Source organism: Chrysemys picta, chromosome 17 (genome assembly GCF_011386835.1).
Source record: "Chrysemys picta bellii isolate R12L10 chromosome 17, ASM1138683v2, whole genome shotgun sequence".
Classification (NCBI taxonomy): Eukaryota; Metazoa; Chordata; order Testudines; family Emydidae; genus Chrysemys; species Chrysemys picta.
Genome location: NC_088807.1, coordinates 13,773,260 through 13,798,421, shown reverse-complemented (window position 1 = coordinate 13,798,421; position 25,162 = coordinate 13,773,260). Strand labels below are relative to the sequence as shown.

At 42.1% G+C, this 25,162-nt stretch overlaps 1 protein-coding gene across 2 annotated transcripts in view; it reads left to right on the top strand.

Annotated features, from left to right (window-relative positions):
• The first annotated feature begins 11,175 nt into the window (after positions 1 to 11,175).
• The window catches only part of LOC112060607 (butyrophilin-like protein 2), a 137,811-nt gene continuing 123,824 nt past the window's right edge, over positions 11,176 to 25,162 (top strand). Inside the window, exons 1-5 of one of the 2 annotated variants that reach the window (XM_065571465.1) lie at positions 11,176 to 11,291; positions 15,808 to 15,921; positions 16,003 to 16,075; positions 21,190 to 21,238; positions 22,713 to 22,816. In XM_065571465.1, coding sequence (XP_065427537.1) covers positions 22,747 to 22,816 — 70 coding nt within the window. In that variant the 5' untranslated portion in view covers positions 11,176 to 11,291; positions 15,808 to 15,921; positions 16,003 to 16,075; positions 21,190 to 21,238; positions 22,713 to 22,746. Of the gene's footprint in view, positions 11,292 to 15,807; positions 15,922 to 16,002; positions 16,076 to 21,189; positions 21,239 to 21,549; positions 21,710 to 22,712; positions 22,817 to 25,162 lie in introns of those variants that run through there. The other variant, XM_065571466.1, reaches the window with a different exon arrangement.

The following is a 25,162-nucleotide window of genomic DNA, read 5'->3' as shown; positions in this document are numbered from 1 at the left end:
CATCTACAGAAATGGGCCTTCAGCTGTGGCATGTTCCCCTGTAACCCTAGGGCTAACACATGGTGTGTTCTGCGCAACTGGACAGACTGTAACCCTGTGAAGGGTTTGCAGTGGCAGCAGCAGTGATTTTCAGTCACAAGGGGAAATATTGTTGTTCCTGCTATGCTTGTAAAAACTAACGCTGTGTCTTCCAGGCAGGAGGAGGGAAACCTTTGCATTTGGGAAGCTCCACAAGCAGAGAGGGGGGCCAAAGGCAGGCTTGGTTGCAATGCACCCTTTCCTTGCCAAAACCCTAAACACATACCTGAATTGAGAGCCTTCACCAAGGAGACAGGAGAATCTGTGTCTGAACACCTACAGGGTGACCAGATGTCCCATTTTTAAAGGGACAGTCCCATTTTTGGGGACTTTTTCTTTTATAGGCGCCTATTATCCCTCACCCCCATCCCATTTTTTCACAGTTGCTATCTGGTCACCCTAAACACCTACCATGGTATAAAAAGGGAATGGGAAATGCAATAGACACTGGGCAAGCTAAACTGTGTGAAGACAAAGGAATTGAAGCTAATGGTAAGCCCTGTGAAAATGGGTAACATATCTGATTTTGGCGAAAAAACTTTTGTACATGCTAGGGATGGTAACAAGACAGTCCCACAAGCATGATGCTTTTAAGTTAATACCTGTAAACAGGCTTAGAGCTTGGCACAGTGTAGACCAGATACATGAAATTGTTTTTAATTGTTCACTTTATTAATGTAACTTCATAAGTAAAGTTTTATGAATGAAACAACATTCATTCATAAAACCATTTACCCCAATAACTGGCTAATTGACAATTAAGATGCTTGTTGAGAGCCATAGCTGTTCAGCCAGTTGCTCTTGTAAGTTTCACTATCAATCCAATTCCTGCTTAAATCGCTGAGACTTGCACTGTTTCAGCATTGTAACTTCTGTTCACTGTTTGCCATACTGTAATTCAAACCCCATTTTAAAATGCTTACTCCATTTTGTAAAAGCTTGCTGCAACCTTCATTTTTGCAAACGCTGTAATCTTATTAGTTTAGTTTAGATGTGTAAATGAGGTATGTATGGATGATGGAATCAACCTCCAGCCCCAGCCTGTCCTGATGAAATAGAGTTCAAACACCAACGTCTGAAGATGCAGATAACAACCCTAACAAAGTAAAAAGAGTCCACCCTAAAAAGAAAAGAACAAAGGTACAATAGAAGGAAGATCAAAACCAGGTCCCAGGCTGAAAGACACATCTGCAATTGATGGGTGATCAATCACCGAACCCAGATGCAGGGTGACACAGCAAGACCTATAGACTCTGGATTCAAACGAAAGCCTACAAAAAGAATGGGTGAGATGGAAGACTTTGGAGGGTAATATTCTGCTGCCAACATGGAAGGGCATCAGTATATGCCCAACAGAGACCCAGCTCATCCTTGTGCCCGGCTTTCCTGGCCAGTTAGCCGCCACAAGCTACGAACCCAAGCTGCAAACTCAAGCCATGAACTCAAGCTATGTTCAGGACTGGTAACTATACAGCAGCTGCAGAACATCTGATGGATGTGTATGTGTGTGTGTGGATGTGTGTGTGCGTATAGGTATTAGGTATTAGTTATTGGTCATAAATCAAATTGTGTTATCATAATAAATGTGGCATCTTTGTCTTGCCCCCTGAAACGATCCTGTGTAGTTTTGTCTGCATAACAACAGCGGCAAGAGCGTATCAGACCCAAACTGCTGTGTGGAAGGGGAAACTGAGGCACATTGCCTCATGGCATTGGAGGCTGAATGCCAAGACACCTACACTTTAACAGATATTGCTATCTGCATTCTGCTAGCAATATTACACCCATACATGTTTTCAGGCAACCAGGAACGCAGAACTTTGTAAGAACACCTATGAATGACATTATAGGGTTTAAAGGCACTGGGAAGGCGTGTAACCAGAGACAAACAGGAATTTTACATGTACTGCCTCCACCATGGACAGTGTCCAAGACTTGGCAGTAAGTTCAGGAGGAGGGTGTGATGTTGCACTCCATATGATTTATGAAAATATGCTTATGAAAATAACATCGCTGGAATGTGCTTTATTCAAAAGGTCTCGTGTAACATACCATTGGAAAAGTTATAATGTGATTAATTTGATTTTCCTATTTGTATGCATGTATCATTCTTATATCTGATGTTAGAAATATAAGATATAAACTTGTATTACTGATGTAGACAGATTAAGAAACGGTCATTAAGGGTGCTTCAGAAACAATGAGTTGTGAATGGCTTTGTTTACTTGCAAACCTTCCTGTGTAGCTGTGGGCCAACTCAGGAAGGATGGAGATTGGGGTCTTTCACAGATATGTGACCATATCACCTGGTACTGAAATCCATCTTGAAGCTGGTACTTTTCCAGAGGGGGGGTGGATTTCACACAAAGGTTTCCCGCCTTAGGGAAGTTCGATATAAAGTGGGGGAAGCAAACAATAGGAGTCTTCAGCTGGCTTAAGAGAGGGCCTCCCTGCCTCACAGAGAAACCTGCAAGCACCTGGAAACAAAAGAACTGTAACCACAGGTGTGGGTGAGAACAGGCTGAACCCAGGTCAGAAGAGGCATCTGACCTGAGAAGGATTTTACCTGAAATAATAACTTGGGTGAAAAGTTAACATGTGTAACTAATTTCTTAGTGTAATCATCTTAGCCTTGTGTGTTTTATTTTATTTTGCTTTGTGGCTTACTTTGTTCTGTCTGTTATTACTTGAAACCACTTAAATCCTACTTTTTATACTTAATAAAATAATTTGTGTTTATTAATAAGCCCAGAGTAAGTAACTGGTACCTGGGGGAGGCAAATAGCTGTTCATATCTCTCTATTAGTGTTATAGAGGGTGGACTTTTTATGAATTTACCCTGTATAAGCTTTTTACAGAGTAAAATGGATTTATCTGGGGTTCAGGCTCCCAGAAAGGCTGAACACTGGGCGCTGGGAAAGTCCCTGTTAATTGAGAAGCCCCTTGGGCTGAATGAATCTCAGTGTCTGTGAACTGCAGAGGGGCATGGCCCAACTTCTGGGTCTGTGCTGGAGCTGACTGGAGTGTCTGGCTCTGCAAGACAGGAGTGGAGGGGCCCCCATTCTGGCAGGAGGGTTGTTTTCAGTGATACCCCCGCACATCAAGTGACAGTCTCAAGGGGATCTCTGTGGCCAAACCTGTCACAATGTCATTATGGACAAAATTCCCCATCAACTCTATTCCCAGTTCCCGAAAACTTAAGGGTGACCATTAGATCATTTACCTGTGTCAAAATTCATAGGCTTCAAGACTTATGGTGATTGCTGAAGCCAATGTATTACAGCCTACAGGCCTGTAGGTTCCTTGCATTGCTACTGAATATACTAAAAGCAGAGTATAATAAAGGCAAGTCAGCGACTATAATAAAGGCAAGCTTTATGGGCTACAAGTTTCCCAACCTCTTGATAGGGTGATCCCCTCCCTGATCTCCATGTGTCAAAATATATCTTCTTTCACACACATCCCTGCCTCTGATCAACTTCAAGGCTAAATCTATGTTCCTCTGGAATCTTTTGAAATGGTTCCATCTCTTTAACATATATCTGCTTCTCTCTTAGGCCTGGTCTACTCTTTGAGTTTAGGTCAAATTTAGCAGCATTAAATCAAATTAACCCTGCACCTGTCCACCCAACAAAGCCATTTTTGTCGACATAAAGGGCTCTTAAAATCAATTTCTGTACTCCTCCTCGACGAGGGCAGTAGCACTGAAATCGACATTGCCGGTTCGAATTAGGGTTAGTGTGGACACAATTCAACAGTATTGGCCTCTGGGAGCTATCCCACAGTGCACCATTGTGACCACTCTGGACAGCAATCTGAACTCGGATGCACTGGCCAGGTAGACAGGAAAAGCCCCGTGAACTTTTGAATTTCATTTCCTGTTTGCCCAGCGTGGAGCGCTGATCAGCACAGGTGACCATGCAGTCCCAGAATCAAAAAAGAGCTCCAGCATGGACTGTATGGGAGGTACTGGATCTGATCGCTGTATGGGGAGATGAATCTGTTCTATCAGAACTCCGTTCCAAAAGACGAAATGCCAAAACATTTGAAAAAATTTCCAAGGCCATGATGGACAGAGGCCACAACAGGAACTCAACACAGTGCTGCGTGAAACTTAAGGAGCTGAGACAAGCGTACCAGAAAGCCAAAGAATCAAATGGATGCTCATAGAGGGAGGGGCGACTGATGACTGTAGCTATCCCACAGTCCCAAACTCTCTGAAAACCATTTGAATTCTGGGTTGAGCTCCCAATGCCTGAAGGGTCAAAAACATTGTCACGGGTGGTTCAGGGTACATGTTGTCAGCCCCTCCCCGCCCCCGTGAAAGCAAAGGCGAAAAAATCATTTCTCGCCTGTTTTCACTGTCACCGTATGTCTACTGGATGCTGCTGGCAGACACGGTGCTGCAGCGCTACACAGCAGCATCCCCTTTCCCTGCCTTGCAGACGGTGCAGTATGACTGGTAACCATCGTCGTTGTCCTGTGGGTGCTCCTGGCTGACCTCAGTGAGGTTGGTTGGGGGCGCCTGGGCAGACATGGGTACTCCTGGCTGGCCTCGATGAGGTCGGTCGGGGGCACCTGGACAAAAATGGGAATGACTTCAGGTCATTCTCTCTTTAAGTTTTGAGAAATGGAGATTCAGTCCTACCTGGAATATCATGCCATCTGGAGGCTTCTGCCTCAGGCTGCTCTCCCAGTCGGCACCACCGTGCGGTTGCACCGTACCCCAGCCTACCCCTTGCTTCCAGGGCACACAATCAGATACTTAGACCTCTACATTTTGCTGCAAATAAAAAAATAAAGCTGACATTTAAAACTGTCCCCCAACATACATATCCTGGGCAGGGCCGGCTCCAGGCACCAGCCCTCGAAGCATGTGCTTGGGGTGGCACCTGGAGGGGGGCGGCGCTCACCGGGGAGAGCAGGGCCCTGGCCAGGCTTGCAGCTCTCCCCCGGCGCTCCGGCTGGGTCGGGGAGAGCGGGGGAGCGGCCGGGCTCGCCGCCCTCCCATGCCGTGCTCCTCGCCGGGGGGCGGGGGGAGGCTTTTTTGCCTAGGGTGGCAAAAAAGCCAGAGCCGGCCCTGATCCTGGGACATTTTATATTTTCCCAGTGTCAACCAAAGGCCCACACACAAATGGAGATTCAGTCCTGCCTGTGCGTCTATCCGAGTGCTTATCACAGATTCCCATTTTCATCTATAGGCTGAGGAAGTGCAGAATGGTGGTTCACTCTACTTCGCTGTAAGCCCTCCCCTCCCCCCTTTGATTGCTGCTTGCAGAGGCAATAAAGTCAGTGTTGTTTCAAATTCATGCATTCTTTATTACTTCATCACACAAATGGAGGGATAACTGCCAAGGTAGCCCGGGAGGGGTGGGGAAGGAGGGAAGCAATGGGTGGGGTTGTTGTAGGGGCACCCCCTAGAGTCTGGCATGCAGCTCATCATTTCTGCGGGATGTCTGGGGCTCTGACCTGGAGCGGCCGCTTACATCTGTGGTTCTTTAGTAAGCTTGCCTGATATTCTAGGCAGGACTGACTCTCCATTAGACAAAACTTAAAGAAGAGAATGACCTGGGGAGTCATTCCCATTTTTGTCCAGGCGCCCCCGACCGACCTCACTGAGGCCAGCCAGGAGCACCCATGACAGCAGCAGACGGTACAGTATGACTGGTAACCGTCTTTGCCAACTTGCAAAGCAGCAGACGGTACAGTATGGCTGGTAACCGTCTTTGCTAACTTGCAAAGGCAAGGGGATGCTGCTGTGTAGCGCTGCAGTATCGTGTCTGTCAGCAGCAATCAGTAGACATACAGTGACAGTGAAAAAAGGCTGAACAGGCTCCATACTTGCCATGCTATGGTGTCTGCCCAGACAATCAAGGGAAAAGGGTGCGAAATGATTGTCTGCTATTGCTTTCACGAAGGGAGGATTGACCGATGACATTTACCCATAACCACCCATGACAAATTTTTGGCCCCATCAGTCATTGGGAGCTCAACCCAGAATTCCAATGGGCAGTGGAGACTGCGGGAACTGTGAGATAGCTAACACAGTGCACCGCTCCAAAAGTCGACGCTTGCCACAGTACCATGGATGCACACTGCCGAATTAATGTGCTTAGTGTGGATGCATGCACTCGACTTTACAGAATCTATTCCCCAAAATCGACTTCTGTAAAATCGGAGCATTTTGTATTGAAGACATACCCTTAGTATGTGAGTACAGCTCACATTAACATTGTTTATTTATTTTATTTCTTTTCTCAACCCCCCCTATCTAAAAATTCTAGGGCCCTATGTCACTGTTCAGGGCAACTGTGCCTATAGTCCCCCTCCATGTTTCCTCGAGGACACCCATTCTAGGCTCACAGCTCCTCAACTGTTTCCCTTTTGACCAGAGTTTTTTTAGGCTGCACATTTTTCTACCTACACTGTGTTATTCCCAGTAGGAGGCCAGATTGCCTTAGTAGGCCAGCATCTGCACTTTGCTTTCTCCTAGAGGCTACAAAAAGATGTAATTGCCCACTGCCACAAGATAACACACAGTTGCTTCTAAGCAAGCACATTTATTCTAAGGGTGAAAGCATTAAAGAGAAAACATATTAAAACAACCTACCAACAGGCTAACAAGTTTACTAGAGGGCGGTCCAACGTCATCCTCGGGCTCCGGTAGGTGATCAGCATTTCAAAATGCATACAGCAGTTTTCCTATGGTTACAAGTTCACAACAACCTGAGCTTGGAACTAGCAGATCCATGAATAGGTTAGTCTTTCCTTTATACAACTTGAGTCTTCAATCCTAAGTCTCCAGATCATGAAATCAGCAGAAAATGCTTCCTGCCTCAGGTTGTCACTTCAAAAGGCTGTTTTTTTGCATACCCAGAGGTGGGGAATTTGCATTTACCTCTCCCTAAAGATTCCTCAGGCAAACCACTTGACCCTGTTTGTTCCAAAAGTCCATTCTTGTCCAACACATTGTTCAATACAGACCTCTGAAGTTCATAACACTTCTCAGGATTCACATCACATCTCCCCCCTCTAGAGGAAAAGATTTCTGATAGGAGAGGGTTTTTTTTAATTTAGGATCAAAAAATCATGAGCGCTACTGGTTGGAAGCTGAAGCTGGACAAATTCAGAGTAGAAATAAGGGGATGATATCAACAGTGAGGGTAGCTAACACTTGGAACAAATTACCTAGGGATGTGATGAATTTGCTATCAGTAAAATAGGACAGCATGTCTTTTTCAAAGAGATGCTACAGTTCAACCAGAAGTTATCAGCTTGATGCAAAAATGACTGAGAGCGGTTCTCTGTCCTCTTATGCAGGTCAGACTAGATGATCCCAACAGTGCCTTCTGGCCTTGAAATATATGAGTTTGCAGAGGTGCATGTAACAGGGTGTCAGCCTGCAGGATGTGGAGCTGGGACACACACATTTTGAGTACCATTATGCTTCTGGCAAACTCATGACATTTCAGCTAAACATTCCAATAGGAGTGAATAATGATCAAAATTCCTGCTTCCTCCCATCCCATGCCACTGAAGGGGAGTGTGATGGAGGTATAGAAACCCCACACTAGGACAGATGGGTTAAGGAGCACTTCTGGACTCCGGTGGCCTTGCTCCATCGCACCAACTGAACCAGTTGTAGATGGAGGGGAAGTTAGAAAAAAGAGCCAGACAGCTGAGTGATGCGGGGGAGGGGTGTCAGGAGAAGGCAGCAGAGAGGATAGGACAAACTTACCCTGAGAACTCCTGAGTAAGTGTATAACAGGAGTCCCCGCTGAGAAGAAGAAAGCAGAAAACAACAGCTACATCAGGCCCCAGAGGAGTGACTAGCTTGTCTTTAAGGATTAGGGAACACTTCCTTCCATCTTGTGCTGTATTGTTTGTGACACTTCCACTGCACCCTGGACTGGGAAAGTAAGAGGCAGGAAGCGGACCAGAAGGCAGCCTTGGGGCACTCCTTGATCTCACTGCCACTTGTGGGGCCCTGGTTTGGAACTCAAAGGAGAGGGAAGATGAAGGATCCTCTACCAGTCAGGCAAGAGGGTGGCATGACCCTCAGATCCCCCAAAGATAAGGGGAATAAAGGCACTGAGCCAAGGATGTAAGGCCTATGGAGGCCAGGAGTGAGCTGGAGGCTCTTTTTTGGGGGGATTTTAGACTTCTATATTTCGTTGGAATCCCTCACCTGGAAAAGGGGTGGGCTTCAAAGGTGACTTGCCTGGAAGTCTGAGTTGGTATCTGCTGGAAGAGGGACTGCTATTTGAATGGACCAACCACCAGAAACGGATGCTAGGGACAGGGGAAAGTGTTACCTGGGGACTCAATTGGTAAGCCCAGCCCCGTAACAGGGAGACACAACACAGGTTCCTGAGTGAGGCAGACTACCATTGTGGATGCCGGGCTGAAGTGTCCGTATGGAGGAATACGGCCACTTCAACATCTGCCCTGAGCTCTGTGAAAGTGCCCATAGATGTAGGGATATTTCCATGGTTGGAAAGCCAAGGCTTAGCCATCTCGAGGGCTCACTAGTTTTTATCCTTATGGGGAAGATTGTGCATTGAGACAATTCATCATTGCCGTGCACTTTCTGTAGTTATGTACACCAATGTAGAGATCTTGGGGACTGTGGATTCTGGGAATAAAACTCTGACCTGGATGGGGTAGGATACAAACCACACACACACACAGAGAGAATTTTTCTTTCATTCTTCTCCAGGCCCCTCCCATGTTTCCTGAGTGCTTGTTTATACATTTGCTCTTTGCCCTCACCTGCTTTTACAGTCCAACGGATTTTGGCGGGCTTATTAGTGTCTGCAGAGAGAACTCTGAGGTAAGTACATTAATTTGCTGTGTGTGAATGTAATTTATAATCCAGGGAAGTGATTTCTAAAATAAGTTTCTTATATTTACTGTAAATTTTGGATTTTTAAGTTACTTCTTGTTTCTGGAGTAATTGGAATGACTGAAGTTAAAGTTTAGATGCATCACAGGGATGTTTTATAACTGAAGATGGGGAAAAATGCAATTCATTCACAAAACAGTGGCATATGATCAGAAGGAGTTTTGGGCAAATACAGAGATTGGACTAACATTGATCTGTTTTAACTGGATCTTGCTGAATGTGTAGAAGAGAGCAATAGACACTAATTTCCTGGTCACATAATGTAGGGTTCAGTGTTGCAATGCTAAGGAGAGGCAAGCACTTCATTTTGGGTGTATTTTATTTATTTATTTATTTTCAAAAGAGGCAAGTGTAACCAAAAACTCTCACTTTCTCTTATTAGAGCTTGAAGACAGAAATTTGCTCTGACAGAGCTGTGGAGATGAGAGAACTAGACATGAGTCTTTAGAGCTTTCAAATAAGAAAAATACTTATTTTTAACAATAGTTTGAGTATCAGATCATAGAAATCCTAGAAAAAACTAGAACTGGAAGGGACCTTGAGAGATCATCAAGTCCAGCCCCCTGCCCTCACGGCAGGACCAAGCACCATCTAGATCATCCCTGATAGACGTCTATCCAACCTGCTCTTAAATACCTCCAGTGATGGAGATTCCATAACCTCCCTAGGCAATTTATTCCAGTGTTTCACCACCCCTGACAGGTAGGAAGTTTTTCCTAATGTCCAACATAAACCTCCCTTGCTTAAATTTAAGCCCATTGCTTCTTGTCCTATCATCAGAGGCCAAGGAGAACAATTTTTCTCCCTCCTCCTTGTAACACTCTTTTAGATATTTGAAAACTGTTATCATGTCCCGCCTCAGTCTTCTCTTTTCTAAACTAAACAAGCCCAATTCTTTCAGTCTTCCCTCATAGCTCATGTTTTCTAGGCCTTTCTTTATTTTTGTTGCTCTTCTCTGGACCTTCTCCAATTTTTCCACATCTTTCTTGAAACGTGGTGCCTCCAATTGAGGACTAATCAATGCAGAGTACAGCAGTAGAATGACCTCTCATGTCTTGCTCACAACACTCATGTTAATGCATCCCAGAATCATGTTTGCTTTTTTTTTTTGCAACAGTGTAACACTGTTAACTCATATTTAGCTTGTGATCCACTATGACTCCTAGATCTCTTTCTGCAGTACTCCTTCCTAGACAATCACTTCCCATTCTGTATGTGTCAAACTTATTGTTCCTTCCCAAGTGGAGTACTTGCATTTGTCCTTATTAAACTTCATCCTATTTACCTCAGACGATTTCTCTAGTTTCTCCAGATCATTTTGAATTATAGCTCTATCCTCCAAAGCACTTGCAACTCCTCCAGCTTGGTTTCATTGGCAAATTTAATAATCCTACTCTCTAGGCCAACATCTAAATCATTGATGAAGATATTGAACAGATCATATCCCAAAACAGACCCCTGCAGAACCCCACTTGCTATGCCCTTTCAGCATGATTGTGAACCATTAATAACTACTATCTGAAGACATTTATCCAGCCAGTAATGCACCCACCTTATAGTAGCCCCATCTAGGTTGTATTTCCCTAGTTTATTGATAAGAAGGTCATGTGAAACCATATCAAACACTTTACTAAAATCTAGGTATAACACATCCACTGCTTCTCCGTTATCAACAAGGCTTGATATCCTATCAAAGAAAGCTATCAGATTGGTTGGACATGATTTGTTCTTTACAAATCCATGCTGGCTGTTACCTATCACCTTATTATCTTCCAGATGTTTGCAGATGAATTCCTTAATTATTTGCTCAATTATCTTCCCAGGCACAGAAGTTAAACTGACTGGTCTGTAGTTTCCTGGGTTGTTCTTATTTCCCTTTTTATAGATGTGCACTATATTTGCCCTTTTCCAGTCTTCTGGTATCTCTCCCGACTTCCCTGACTTTTCAAAGATGATAGCTACAGTCTCAGATACCTCCTCTATCAGCTCTTTGAGTATTCTAGGATGCATTTCATCAGGCCCTGGTGGCTTGCAGACATGTAACTTTTCTAAGTAATTTTTAACTTGATCTTTTTTTTGGAAAGCCAATGTAGAGCTGTTGGGGCCAGTGGATTCTGGAAATAAAACTCCTACCTGGATGAGGTAGGATACAATCTACACACACACACACCATTTTTCTTTCATTCTCCTCCAGGCCCCTCCCATGTTTCCTAAGTGCTTGTTTATATATTTGCTCTTTGCCCTCACCTGCTTTTACAGTCCAACGGATTTTGGCGGGCTTATTAGTGTCTGCAGAGAGAACTCTGAGGTGAGTACACAAATTTGCTGTGTGTGAATGTAATTTATAATCCAGGGAAGTGATTTCTAAAATAAGTTTCTTATATTTACTATAGATTTTGGATTTTTTAAAGTTACTTCTTGTTTCTGGAGTCATTGGAATGACTGAGGTTAAAGCTTAGATGCATCACAGGGATGTTTGTATAACTGAAGATGTGGAAAAAATTGCAATTTGTTCATAAAACAGTGGCATATGATCAAAAGGAGTTTTGAGCAAATACAGAGATTGGACTAAGATTGATCTGTATTAACTGTATCTTACTGAGTGAATCATAGAATCATAGAATATCAGAGTTGGAAGGGACCTCAAGAGGTCATCTAGTCCAACCCCCTGCTCAAAGCAGGACCAATTCCCAGCTAAATCATCCCAGCCAGGGCTTTGTCAAACCGGGCCTTAAAAACCTCCAAGGAAGGAGACTCCACCACCTCCCTAGGTAACGCATTCCAGTGTTTCACCACCCTCCTAGTGAAATAGTTTTTCCTGATATCCAACCTGGACCTCCCCCACTGCAACTTGAGACCATTGCTCCTTGTTCTGTCGTCTGCCACCACTGAGAACAGCCGAGCTCCATCCTCTTTGGAACCCCCCTTCAGGTAGTTGAAGGCTACTATCAAATCCCCCCTCATTCTTCTCTTCTGGAGACTAAACAATCCCAGTTCCCTCAGCCTCTCCTCATAAGTCATGTGCTCCAGACCCCTAATCATTTTTGTTGCCCTCCGCTGGACTCTTTCCAATTTTCCACATCCTTCTTGTAGTGTGGGGACCAAAACTGGACACAGTATTCCAGATGAGGCCTCACCAATGTCGAATAAAGGGGAACGATCACATTCCTCGATCTGCTGGCAATGCCCCTACTTATACAGCCCAAAATGCCGTTAGCCTTCTTGGCAACAAGAGCACACTGTTGACTCATATCCAGCTTCTCGTCCACTGTGACCCCTAGGTCCTTTTCTGCAGAACTGCTACCTAGCCATTCGGTCCCTAGTCTGTAGCAGTGCATGGGATTCTTCCGTCCTAAGTGCAGGACTCTGCACTTGTCCTTGTTGAACCTCATCAGGTTTTTTTCGGCCCAATCCTCTAATTTGTCTAGGTCCCTCTGTATCCGATCCCTACCCTCTAGTGTATCTACCATGCCTCCTAGTTTAGTGTCATCTGCAAACTTGCTGAGAGTGCAGTCCACACCATCCTCCAGATCATTAATAAAGATATTAAACAAAACCGGCCCCAGGACCGACCCTTGGGGCACTCCGCTTGAAACTGGCTGCCAACTAGACATGGAGCCATTGATCACTACCCGTTGAGCCCGACGATCTAGCCAGCTTTCTATCCACCTTACAGTCCACTCATCCAGCTCATACTTCTTTAACTTGGTGGCAAGAATACTGTGGGAGACCGTATCAAAAGCTTTGCTAAAGTCAAGGAATAACACATCCACTGCTTTCCCCTCATCCACAGAGCCAGTTATCTCATCATAGAAGGCAATTAGGTTAGTCAGGCATGACTTCCCCTTCGTGAATCCATGCTGACTGTTCCTGATCACCTTCCTCTCCTCTAAATGTTTCATAATTGATTCCTTGAGGACCTGCTCCATGATTTTTCCAGGGACTGAGGTGAGGCTGACTGGCATGTAGTTCCCCGGATCCTCCTTCTTCCCTTTTTTAAAGATGGGCACTACATTAGCCTTTTTCCAGTCATCTGGGACCTCCCCCGATCACCATGAGTTTTCAAAAATAATGGCTAATGGCTCTGCAATCTCACCCGCCAACTGCTTTAGCACCCTCGGATTCAGCGCATCCGGCCCCATGGACTTGTACACGTCCAGTTTTTCTAAATAGTCCCGAACCACTTCTTTCTCCACAGAGGGTTGGTCACCTTCTCCCCATGCTGTATTGCCCAGTGCAGCAATCTGGGAGCTGACCTTGTGCGTGAAGACAGAGGCAAAAAAATCATTGAATAAATTAGCTTTTTCCACATCCTCGGTCACTAGGTTGCCTCCCTCATTCAGTAAGGGGCCCACACTTTCCTTGATTTTCTTCTTGTTGCTAACATACCTGAAGAAACCCTTCTTGTTACTCTTAACATTTCTTGCTAACTGCAACTCCAAGTGTGATTTGGCCTTCCTGATTTCACTCCTGCACGCCTGAGCAATATTTTTATACTCTTCCCTGGTCATTTGTCCAATCTTCCACTTCTTGTAAGCTTCTTTTTTGCGTTTAAGATCAGCAAGGATTTCACTGTTTAGCCAAGATGGTCGCCTGCCATATTTACTATTCTTTCTACACATCGGGATGGTTTGTTCCTGCAACTTCAATAAGGATTCTTTAAAATACAGCCAGCTCTCCTGGACCCCTTTGCCCTTCATGTTATTCTCCCAGGGGGAGTCTGTAGAGGAGAGCAGTAGACACTAATTTCCTTGTCATTTAATGTAGGGTTCAGTGTTGTAATGTTAAGGAGAGGCAAGCACTTCATTTTGGGTGTATTTTATTTTATTGTTTTGTTTTTTTTAAATCAGGCAAGTTGTAACCAAAAACTCTGACCTTTTCTTATTAGAGCATTTAAGGCAGAAATTTGCTCTGACAGAGCTGTGGTGATGAGAGAACTAGACATGTGTCTTTAGAGCTTTCGAATACAAAAAATACTTTTATTTTTAACAATAGTTTGAGTATCAGATCATAGAAATCCTAGAAAAAACTAGAACTGGAAGGGACCTTGAGAGATCATCAAGTCCAGTCCCCTGCCTCACGGCAGCACTAAGCACCATTTCATCCCTGATAGATGTCTATCCAACCTGCTCTCAGTGACGAGGATTCCACAACCTCCCTTGGCAATTTATTCCAGTGTTTTACCACCCTGACAGTTAGGAAGTTTTTCCTAATGTCCAGCCTAAACCTCCCTTGCTTAAATTTAAGCCCATTGCTTCTTGTCCTATCATCAGAGGCCAAGGAGAACAATTTTTCTCCCTCCTCCTTGTAACACCCTTTTAAATACTTGAAAACTGTTATGTCCTGACTCAGTCTTCTCTTTTCTAAACTAAACAAGCCCAATTCTTTCAGTCTTCCCTCATAGCTCATGTTTTCTAGGCCTTTTGTCATTTTTGTTGCTCTTCTCTGGACCTTCTCCAATTTTTCCACATCTTTCTTGAAACGTGGTGCCTCCAATTGAGGACTAATCAATGCAGAGTACCGCGGTAGAATGACCTTTCGTGTCTTGCTCACAACACTCTTGTTAATGCATCCCAGAATCATGTTTGCTTTTTTTGCAAAAGTGTCACACTGTTGACTCATATTTAGCTTGTGGTCCACTATGACTCCTAGATCCCTTTCTGAAGTACTCCTTCCTAGACAATCACTTCCCATTCTGTATTGTTCCTTCCCAAGTGGCGTACTTTGCATTTGTCCTTATTAAACTTCATCCTATTGACGTCAGACGATTTCTCTAGTTTATCCAGATCATTTTGAATTATAGCCCTATCCTGCAAAGCACTTGAAACTCCTCCAGCTTGGTATCATTGGCAAACTTAATAATCATACTCTCTATGCCAACATAGAGACCCCTGCAGAACCCTACTTGCTATGCCCTTCCAGCATGATTGTGAACCATTAATAATTACTATCTGAAGACATTTATCCAGCCAGTTATGCACCCACCTTATAGTAGCCCCAACTAGGTTGTATTTCCCTAGTTTATTGATAAGAAGGTCATGTGAAACCATATCAAATGCTTCACTAAAATCTAGGTATACCACATCCACCGCTTCTCCCTTATCCACAAGGCTTGATATACTATCAAAGAAAGCTATCAGATGGGCACTATATTTGCCCTTTTCCAGTCTTCTGGTATCTCTCCCGACTTCCCTGACTTTTCAAAGATGATAGCTAAAGGCTCAGCTACTTCCTTTATCAGCTCTTTGAGTATTCTAGGATGCATTTCATCAGGCCCTGGTGACTTCCAGACATCTAACTTTTCTAAGTAAATTTTAACTTGTTCTTTGCCAATGTAGATATCTTGGAGCTTGTGGATTTTGGGAATAAAACTCCTACCTGGATGGGTTTCAGAGTAGCAGCCGTGTTAGTCAGTATCCACAAAAAGAACAGGAGTACTTGTGGCACCTTAGAGACTAACAAATTTATTAGAGCATAAGCTTTCGTGGACTACAGCCCACTTCTTCGGATGCATATAGAGTGGAATAAATATTGAGGAGATATATATACACACATACAGAGAGCATAAACAGGTGGGAGTTGTCTTGCCAACTCTGAGAGGCCAATTAAGTAAGAGAAAAAAAAAACTTTTGAAGTGATAATCAAGATAGCCCAGTACAGACAGTTTGATAAGAAGTGTGAGAATACTTACAAGGGGAGATAGATTCAAAGTTTGTAATGGCTCAGCCATTCCCAGTCCTTACCTGAATGGAGTAGGATACAAACCACACACACACACACACACACGCAGAAACTCACAGCATTTTTCTTTCATTCTCTTCCAGGCCCCTCCCATGTTTTCTGAGTGCTTGTTTAAACATTTGCTTTTTGCCCTCACCTGCTTTTACAGTCCAGCAGATTTTGGCGGGCTTATTTGTGTCTGCAGAGAGAATTCTGAGGTGAGTACACTAACTTGCTGTGTGTGAATGTAATTTATAATCTGGGGAAGTGATTTCTAAGATAAGTTTCTTTTATTTTAGGTTTTGGATTTTTAAAAGTTACTTCTTGCATTTCATCAGGCCCTGGTGACTGGCAGACATCTAACTTTTCTAAGTAATTTTTAACTTATTCTTCTTTTATTTTAACTTCTAAACCTACCCCATTTCCACTAGTATTCCCTATGTTAGGTGTCCCGTCACCATCAAACTTCTTGGTGAAGACGGAAACAAAGAAGTCATTAAGCATCTCTGCCATTTCCAAGTTTCCTGTTATTGTTTCTCCCTCTTCACTGAGCAATATATCAGAAAGTATATCTTGATGTAAAATATACTAGGCTACTGTGTGTGCATGGGATGGGTAGGCAACTGGGAGTCAGTTGGTGAAAAGAAGAGAAAGATGGAAAAAAGGGGCTTGTGCATAATTCGTGTTTAACTGGCGTTGCTTCAAGTGAGGAGATGTATAATTGCCAGCAGATCGAGGGACGTGATCATTCCCCTCTATTCGACATTGGTGAGGCCTCATCTGGAGTACTGTGTCCAGTTTGAGCCCCACACTACAAGAAGGATGTGAAAAAATTGGAAAGAGTCCAGCGGAGGGCAACAAAAATGATTAAGGGGCTGGAGCACATGATTTATGAGGAGAGGCTGAGGGAACTGGGATTGTTTAGTCTGCAGAAGAGAAGAATGAGTGGGGATTTGATAGCTGCTTTCAACTACTTGAAAGGGGGTTCCAAAGAGGATGGATCTAGACTGTTCTCAGTGGTACCAGATGACAGAAGAAAGATTAATCGTCTCAAGTTGCAGTGGGAAAGGTTTAGGTTGGATATTAGGAAAAACTTTTTCACTAGGAGGGTGGTGAAATATTGGAATGGGTTACCTAGGGAGGTGGTGGAATCTCCTTCCTTAGAGGTTTTTAAGGTCAGGCTTGACAAAGCCCTGGCATGCTGTGATTTAGTTGGGGATTAGGTCCTGCTTTGAGCAGGGGGTTGGACTAGATGATCTCCTGAGGTCCCTTCCAACCCTGATATTCTATGATTCTATGGAAAAGGAAAACAAACAAACAAATAAAACCTTATCTCTTATTTGGGACAGGTGTATTATAAAATGTATATAAGGAAGTTTTAAAAGTGACAGAAGATCAGATGTGGTTAAACTCCCCAAATTTTTCCTATAAGAAATTTTGAAAAAATAAATTTAATTTTAAATGTTTCAATTTGTCATGGAAAAATTTCAGAATGAAATTAAATGACTTTTTTTCACTTTTAGTAGAAAACCTTGATACATTTTGGGGTTTCATGGACCACAACATTCAGTTTTTGCTTTTTGCTTTTTTGAGTTTTTATTTCTCCCCATTTCCTGACCCTTTTCTCCTTTTTCTCCTTTTCATTTCTTTCCTTTTTTCTTCTATTTCTTCCAAGATTGGAGAAGTTTTGTAAAGTTCTAGAGTGTGGGGGAAAAAAATCAGAAAAAAAAAAGCAGCAAAAAAACATGTACATCACTCAGTTAATCTATTGCATTCAGCGGTGAAAAAGATTTCAATTTGAAATGAAACAAAACAAAAATACATTATTATCCCTCAATATTATATCATGTGGATTTAAAAAAAAAAACAACAAAAAACAAAAACAAAAAACAAACAGCTTTCACAACTTACAAGACCTTTAAGCATAAAAACAAGAAAACTACTGTCAAAAATTTATCCGTATGAATCACCGATAAATCCTGACTATGAACCAACTGTGTAGGTTTGGAAGTCCAGAGTTTTGTTAAATAGTCTGCAGAATTCCGGCATTTTAGATATCCATATGAACTCATTCATTGACTTCCTTAAAATTCTGATGGTTTCTAAGAGTGCTGTCTTCTGGGAGGTCACTCCTAGTTTGTTCTTGGGTTGTTCATTTGTGCCCTTAGGGAGCATTCAGAGTGCTCCATTGAAAAATAATACTATAAATCAATATTTTCCCATGAAAAATCTCATGTTTATGAACTCCTGTATGTGACTGTGGTGCCTGGAGCGGCCACACTGATAATGCATACTCACGACAAACTACAAGCAATAGGGCAGACAATCCCACAAACTGCTGGTTTACTCTGTACTTAAATTCCAGTAACAAAACAGCCTCTGTATTATCACACTGGTTATCAACAAGGCAAAATACAGTCTCCTTTAAACATATCAGCTACTGTCTTCCATCCACACAGCCAAGTCTTGTACAGTGCGGGATTACTACAAATCTTATTCACCATATCTAAAGTTCTACCAATCCCAAAAGTCTGGACACATTGCCCAGATAAATATTTCAGATCTCACCAAAATACATGCTTACAGCCAATCCTTATTAACTAAATCTAAAATTTATTAATAAAAGTAAAATGAAAGAGTTACTGTGGTTAAAATACATGCATATAGATATGAGGTAAAGGACTTAGGTCAGTTTCATAGCAGGGATAGTGAGGCTTATGATTTGTAAAGGTCTTTCTGAAATCAATTTAAAAGTTTAAAAGAAATCAATTTAATAGTTCAGTAGGCAGTCCATGTGCAGAGTTTGTTCAAATTCTTCCATGAGAATCCCAGGGGGAGTCCACAGTAACCTGGAGATGTCAGTCTTGTGGGCTTAGACTTTCCCTGACAAAGTTTAAGCAAATTTGAGATAAAAAGGATTGTGTCCAAAGCTTTCTTTATAGTTGCAGCAAGCCATCATCACAGCAGAGCCTTTCTGGGATGAAGAATAGACAATGTATACTTTTGCTTTGAAGGTAATCCGTCTCCTATGCATACATAGGTAACTAGTTGTATTCATTAGCATAATGTGATTAACTGTTTAAACAGTTCACTGGTAGTTTACTATGTGGGGTTACAAGTGTCAAAGAGAAATGAGGATAATAATATTATTACACCACATGTTCCATCTAAATTATGTTATCCCCTTTTGATGTGTGAATCAATAGAATGCAGTATGGAAGCATTGTGAGACAGGAGCAGATTTTAGGCATCTACAAGCTAATTAGCTCACATTTATAAACTTCAAACAAGATATAGGAAAACAGCGAAAAATCTAATAATAGAATCTTAGAACTGGAAGGGACCTTGAGATGTCTAGTCAAGTCCCCTCACTCACGGCAGGACTAAGTATTATCTAGACTATTCCTGACAGGTGTTTGTCTAACCTGTTCCAGTGCTTAAGTACCCTGACAGTTAGGAAGTTTTTCCTAATGTCCAACCTAAACCTCCCGTGCTGCAATTTAGGCTCATTGCTTCTTGTCCTAAACTCAGAGATTAAGAAAAACAATTTTTCTTCCTCCCCCTTGTAACAATCTTTTACATACTTGAAAACAATTATCCTGTCTCCTCTAGGTCTTCTCTTTTACAGACTAAACAAACCCTTCCCTCATAGGTCAAGTTTTCTAGACCTTTAGTCATTTTTGTTGCTCTTCTCTGGACTTTCTCTAATTTGTCCACATCTTTCCTGAAATGTGGCTCCCAGAACTGGACACAACACTCCAGTTGAGGCCTAATCATCATGGAGTAGAGCAGAAAAATTATGTCTCCTGTCTTGCTTACAACATTCCTGCTAATACATCCCAGAAGAATGCTCACTTTTTTTGCAAGAGCATTACACGCATATTTAGCTTTTGGTATGCTATGACCCCCAGATCCCTTTACGCAGTACTCCTTCCTAGGCAGCCGCTTCCCATTTTGTATGTGTGCAACTGATTGTTCCTTCCTAAATGGAGTACTTTGCACATGTCCTTTTTGAATTTCATCCTATTTGAAATTTAATGTTGATAAATGGCAAAGTAATTCACATTGGAAAGCATAATCCCAACTATATCTATAAAATGATGGAGTCTAAATTATCTGTTACGAATCAAGAGAGAGATCTTGGAGTTATTGTGGATAGTTCTCTGAAAATATCCACTCAATGTGGAGCGGCAATCAAAAAAGTTAACAGAATGCTGGGAATAATTAAGAAAGGGATAGGTAATATGATAGAAAATTTCTTCTTGCCTCTATATAAATCCATGGTACACCCACATCTTGATTACTGTGTGAAGATGTAGTCAACCCATCTAAAAAAAAAGATATATTTGAATTGGAAAAGGTTCAGAAAAGGGCAACAACAATTATTAGAGGTATGGAACGGCTTCCGTATGAGGAAAGATTAATAAGACTGAGGCTTTTCATCTTGGGAAAAAAGGTGGCTAAAGGGAGATATGATTGAGGTCTATACAATCATGACTGGTGTAGAGAAAGTAGATAAGGAAGTGTTGTTTACTACTTTTCATAATACTAGAACTATGGGTCACCAAATTAAATTTAGAGGCAGCAGGTTTAAAACAAATAAAAGAAAGTATTTCTTCACACAACACACAGTCAACCTGTGGAACTCCTTGCCAGAGGATGTTGTGAAGGCCAAGACTATAACAGGATTCAAAAAAAGAACTAGATAAATTCATGGAGGGATAGGTGCATCAATAGCTATTAGCCAGGATGGGCAGGGATCGTGTCCTTAGCCTCTGTTTGCCAGAAGAAGGGAATAAGCGATGGTATGGATCACTTAATTACCTGTCCTGTTCATTCCCTCTGGGGCACCTGGCACTGGTCACTGTCAGAAGACAGAATACTGAGCTAGATGGATGTTGGGCCTGACCCAGGATGGCCATTCTTATGTTCTATTTACTTCAGACCATCTCTCCAGTTTGTCCAGATCATTTTGAATTTTAAGCCTGTCCTCCAAATGACTTGCAACCCCACCCAGCTTGTTATCGTCTGCAAACTTTATAAGTGTACTCTCTATGCCATTATCTAAATTATTGATGAATATATTGAAGAGAACCAGACCCAGAACTGATCCCTGTGGGACCCCACTCGATAAGCCCTTCTGTCATGACTGTGAACCACTGCTAACTATTCTCTGGGAACAGTTTTCCAACCTGTTTTGCACCCATCTTATAGTAGCTCCGTCTAGGTTACATTTCCCAAGTTTATTTATGAGAAGGTCACGTGAGGCAGTGGATGTTTTCAGAGACCTATCCATGGTGACTCCAAGGGCTCTTTCTTGAGTGGTAACAGCTAATTTAGACCCCATCATTTTAGACATATAGTTGGGATTATGTTTTCGAAGGTGCGTTACTCTTACGTGAATACCATCTGGTCCTGGTGACTCTGCTTTCACTTTCAAACACAGAAGTTAACCTCAAAATGACTGTAGTCCCTTTCTCATTCAGCACTTCTGACTCCATGGAATGATCTTGGAGAGCATTAAACAACAAACCAGTGAGTATCTGTGGTGAACTGCTGCACACAGCTATATTGTGTTCTCACCCCCTATTTTCAGGGCACAGCTCAGAATTCCTATTTTGCAGAGCAATAAATCCACAGCCCCACCTGCTCCCTTTCCACCCATCCCCCCACCGAGAAAGCTACTTTCATTTTTCACTCCTCACTCAACAAATAACTTTGGGAAATAACCATTCTGGCTTCACTAGCAGCAATTACCCAGTGGCAGAGTTTATAGGTAGCATTCAGGTGAATGAAGTGTTAAATTCCTGTTCTAGCAGCATTGTACTTGGGACTTTGTACAAGGAAGTAATTGATATTTGAGTTTGTTATGTTTGTGAAGCCCTCTGGGAAGAAAAATACTGCAGTAGCTGTACAGATATTGTTACTACATGGCCTGATTCTTCAAGGCTCACTCATGGAGACATTAAGTACTTACTTCTCCTATGCTGGTCTCTACTTTACAAGGTGTGTGACTGTCATCTGAATAGCCATTGAATCAGCATTGCTGGAAACAGAAATACGGTGAATTTACAAGACAATACATTGCGAGTTATAATTTTAATTTTTTCTTTTAAATAATGTTTGTGTTAGTGAAAAGTTCCCATGTGAGATCAGTGGAGGATAAATTCCTTCATAACATCTGCCACAGAAATAATGATAAAAAAAGAAGCTCAAATTCCCCAGTCTTGTTCTACAGACCTCAATGGTGAATGCCATGTCATGTCTACATGACACAAGCCCCATCCAGCAATGGAGGAGATTAGTACTAACTTGTTTTGTGTGTGTTTTATTTCACTTTTTTAGTGAAAACATTTTCCTGTTAGCAACTTGGCTTGAAAAATCAGCACATTTCACATAGCCCAGAATAGAATCACTGAATGTGCTGAGTTTACATCATCCACATGCAGCCACTGACAGGGGAAAGTGTCTCGGGTTAACTAAATATCACAGGAATTACCTTGTCTTTCCTCAGTCTATTTCCACAAAGGGTAATTTTTTCTTAGTGTTTTGTTTTTCAGGAAAGTAAAAGTTGCCATGTAAAATGAATGCAGTTTTGTATAGAGCTGGTCCAAATTCAAAATTTCCATTCTGTTGTAAATTCTGAAATTTTGAAAGTTTTAATTTTGATTCGGAACAAAGAGTGGAAAGTTTGAAATTTCTCACATAAAGGAAATTCTGAAAAAAATATTTATTTAAAATCAAATGGTTTTGATTCAGTTTTTCCAAAATGAAATAGAGCAGCTGGCTGCCCCAAGTCCTAGAGACTCCTTTGGCTGTATGGGGAGTCCCCCAAAGAGTGGGGAGGCCTCTGATACAGAAGTCCAGACTCCCCTGGCCAGGAGTGCTGTTTGGTTTTGATGAATAAGAATTTTCGGATGCAGTAACATTGTAGAAGAATTCCTGACCAGCTCTAGTTGTGTGTAAACCTCATGCTACAGTTTGTGATGTTTTCAATTTCCATTGGCAGAGAGTTGGATGAATTATATTGAAATCACTTCCCAATGCACCTAGGAATCAGAGTAGTCTCCACCATCATCTTTCCATTGCTTTTCATCATGAAATGGTATTGGGGTAAGAACACCATTTTATATTAACTACTGATTAGATAATAAATATATACATATCCATTGCTGCCTATCTAAATACTGTGTAAGAAAACCATGATGCAATATAAAGAGGGAAATCCAAACAAAATTTGATAGATCTAATGGCATTGTGGTGGGAATAACATCACTGTGTTCTGGAGCCTGTCTATCTCTTCAGCTGTTTTTACATGATCTCAGATGTGTGTAAAATCTCAATGACCCTGCTTCACTAGCCGGGGGAGAGGGGAATGACCATCCAAGCTCCTTGTCTGAACACAAGTCATTAGTCACCCTCCTCAAGCTGCTGAAAAGTACAGAGAGCCGTGTTTCAGGATGAAAGCACAATGACACTGCTGCTTAGATGGGACATTTACCCGACCAGTGGATATTGTTAGGAGAAGCCTAAACTAACAGAATGGTGGTTACTATTCCAAAGTACCAGAAAGATTGGCAATGGCCAGGTACAATTGCTTTTCCTGCATTCAGGGACTACTCTCTCCTACTTCTTCTAGAGGCACAAGCCACCCAAAGGGTTAGGCAGAAAGCAGGACCATAGCTAAGCTTGGAAGGATTTGATTTTTATTGGTATCAGTAAATGTTAATAAATGTCGATTTAACTGTATGCACACAAACTGACGAGAAAATATTTCCATTGCTGCTAATCAAAATACTCAAAGAGATAAAGTAACAAAAATGGGGCTTGAGAATTTCTTAGAATTTGATTTAAGGCTAACATTTCAACATATGCCGTTGACAGTTTCTGTTTTAATGGTTATATGTTTTCACTTTTTGAATCCCAGAATCTACACTCATTAAATAATTGTCTGTGTGTCTCCCCTCAAATTTCCTGAAACTCTGAAATTTTAAATGGACACAAAAAATTAAGTCTAAACCCCATAATTCTTCAAAACTCTGAAAATTTATATATATAAACATAGAAAAAATGCTTAAAAATAAACATTGGTTATATATATATGTATATGTGTGTGTCTAACCCTAGGTCTGCTGTCCATCTCACCATGCACGATCATTCTCAGTGAGAATTGTTTGCTCCTCAACTGCTGAGGTTTCAGTTGTCACCATGAAATGTTCTGGGGCTGCCTTCCATGGGGAGGCTTTTCTGTTCTGGCTTGAGCAGCCCAGGTGTCAGGGCAAAAGCAGAAGGGCAATTTTGCTATAAAATTCTCTTCAGTACAGAGGAGATTCATAATAATCTAGAGGTTAGGCGCCTGTGCTTTCCCACATCGCAGTCTAAAGGGGAGTTTTAATTGTTGGCAGAGACCCCCTCCACAGTGCCCTGTGAACTTTCAGAGCTACTAAGCTAAACAGAGTTAAACCTGGTTAGAATAACTCATTCACTAATGGAGTCAATCGTTTCCACAGAAAATTTCAATTTTTGTTATAAATTTAAGTATCAAAATGTTGTGGCCGAAAGAGAAATAAACAAAAAACATCAGCTGAGCAAGAGGTATTTTTTCTTTCTCTTTCTCTTATCTTTTTGGACTGTCAGACTTGATTCCATTGTGATACGCCATTTTTGTTCTTCTTTGAGTAATTGCCTATGCCCATTACATTATGTGTGTTTCTCATGTGCCAGTTCCAGAGAGTTTTTGCTAATGGTACCAGTAGAGGGGACCTCACCTGTGCCCTGGTGTCCCTCATGCTCTGAGCCGGAGGGATAAAGGGTGGAGCCACTCCACGCATCCTTCAGTTCCTTCTTACTGTGCAAGCTCAATGGTGGGACCATGCTCTCAGCTTGTTCCATCTTTGAATGTGCTATTATAACTAGTAGTTGTTGTCAGTTAGTGTCATTTTATGTCCTTGACCCCCTCATCTCCCTCACCGGATGAGACGCTGGTACCAGGGCTGTCTTCTGGTTATTAGTTAAGAGATACAAAAGCAAATACAGAAAACCAAAGGCTGAGAGTAGCAAATGAGTTCTGATGAAATTGTAGTTTTCTCTTCATGTGTGAAATTAAAATTGATAATAAAGAGATACATGAGATACACTGGCTCTTTTGGACCCAGGAAGGGGATGGCTCCAGGAGAGAACTGGAACAGGTAGAGGACCCTGTAACCCTAGTGCAATATATTGACAGGTTCAGCTGGTTACTGTCATTTTCCTGCAAATAGAGTCCTGTGGCAATTCCATATATTTTCTTTCTTTTCTTGCCATCTTATTAACATAACACATTTATCTCTGAGCAGTTGGGGGCAGTTGCACACATTAGTTGCTACACAACATGAGTCCTTCATGTGCCCTTTTGCTCAACCATATCACCGTTAGTATGGCAGCCATCTGTTAGGGGGCTTATTCCTTCACCCTCTCACT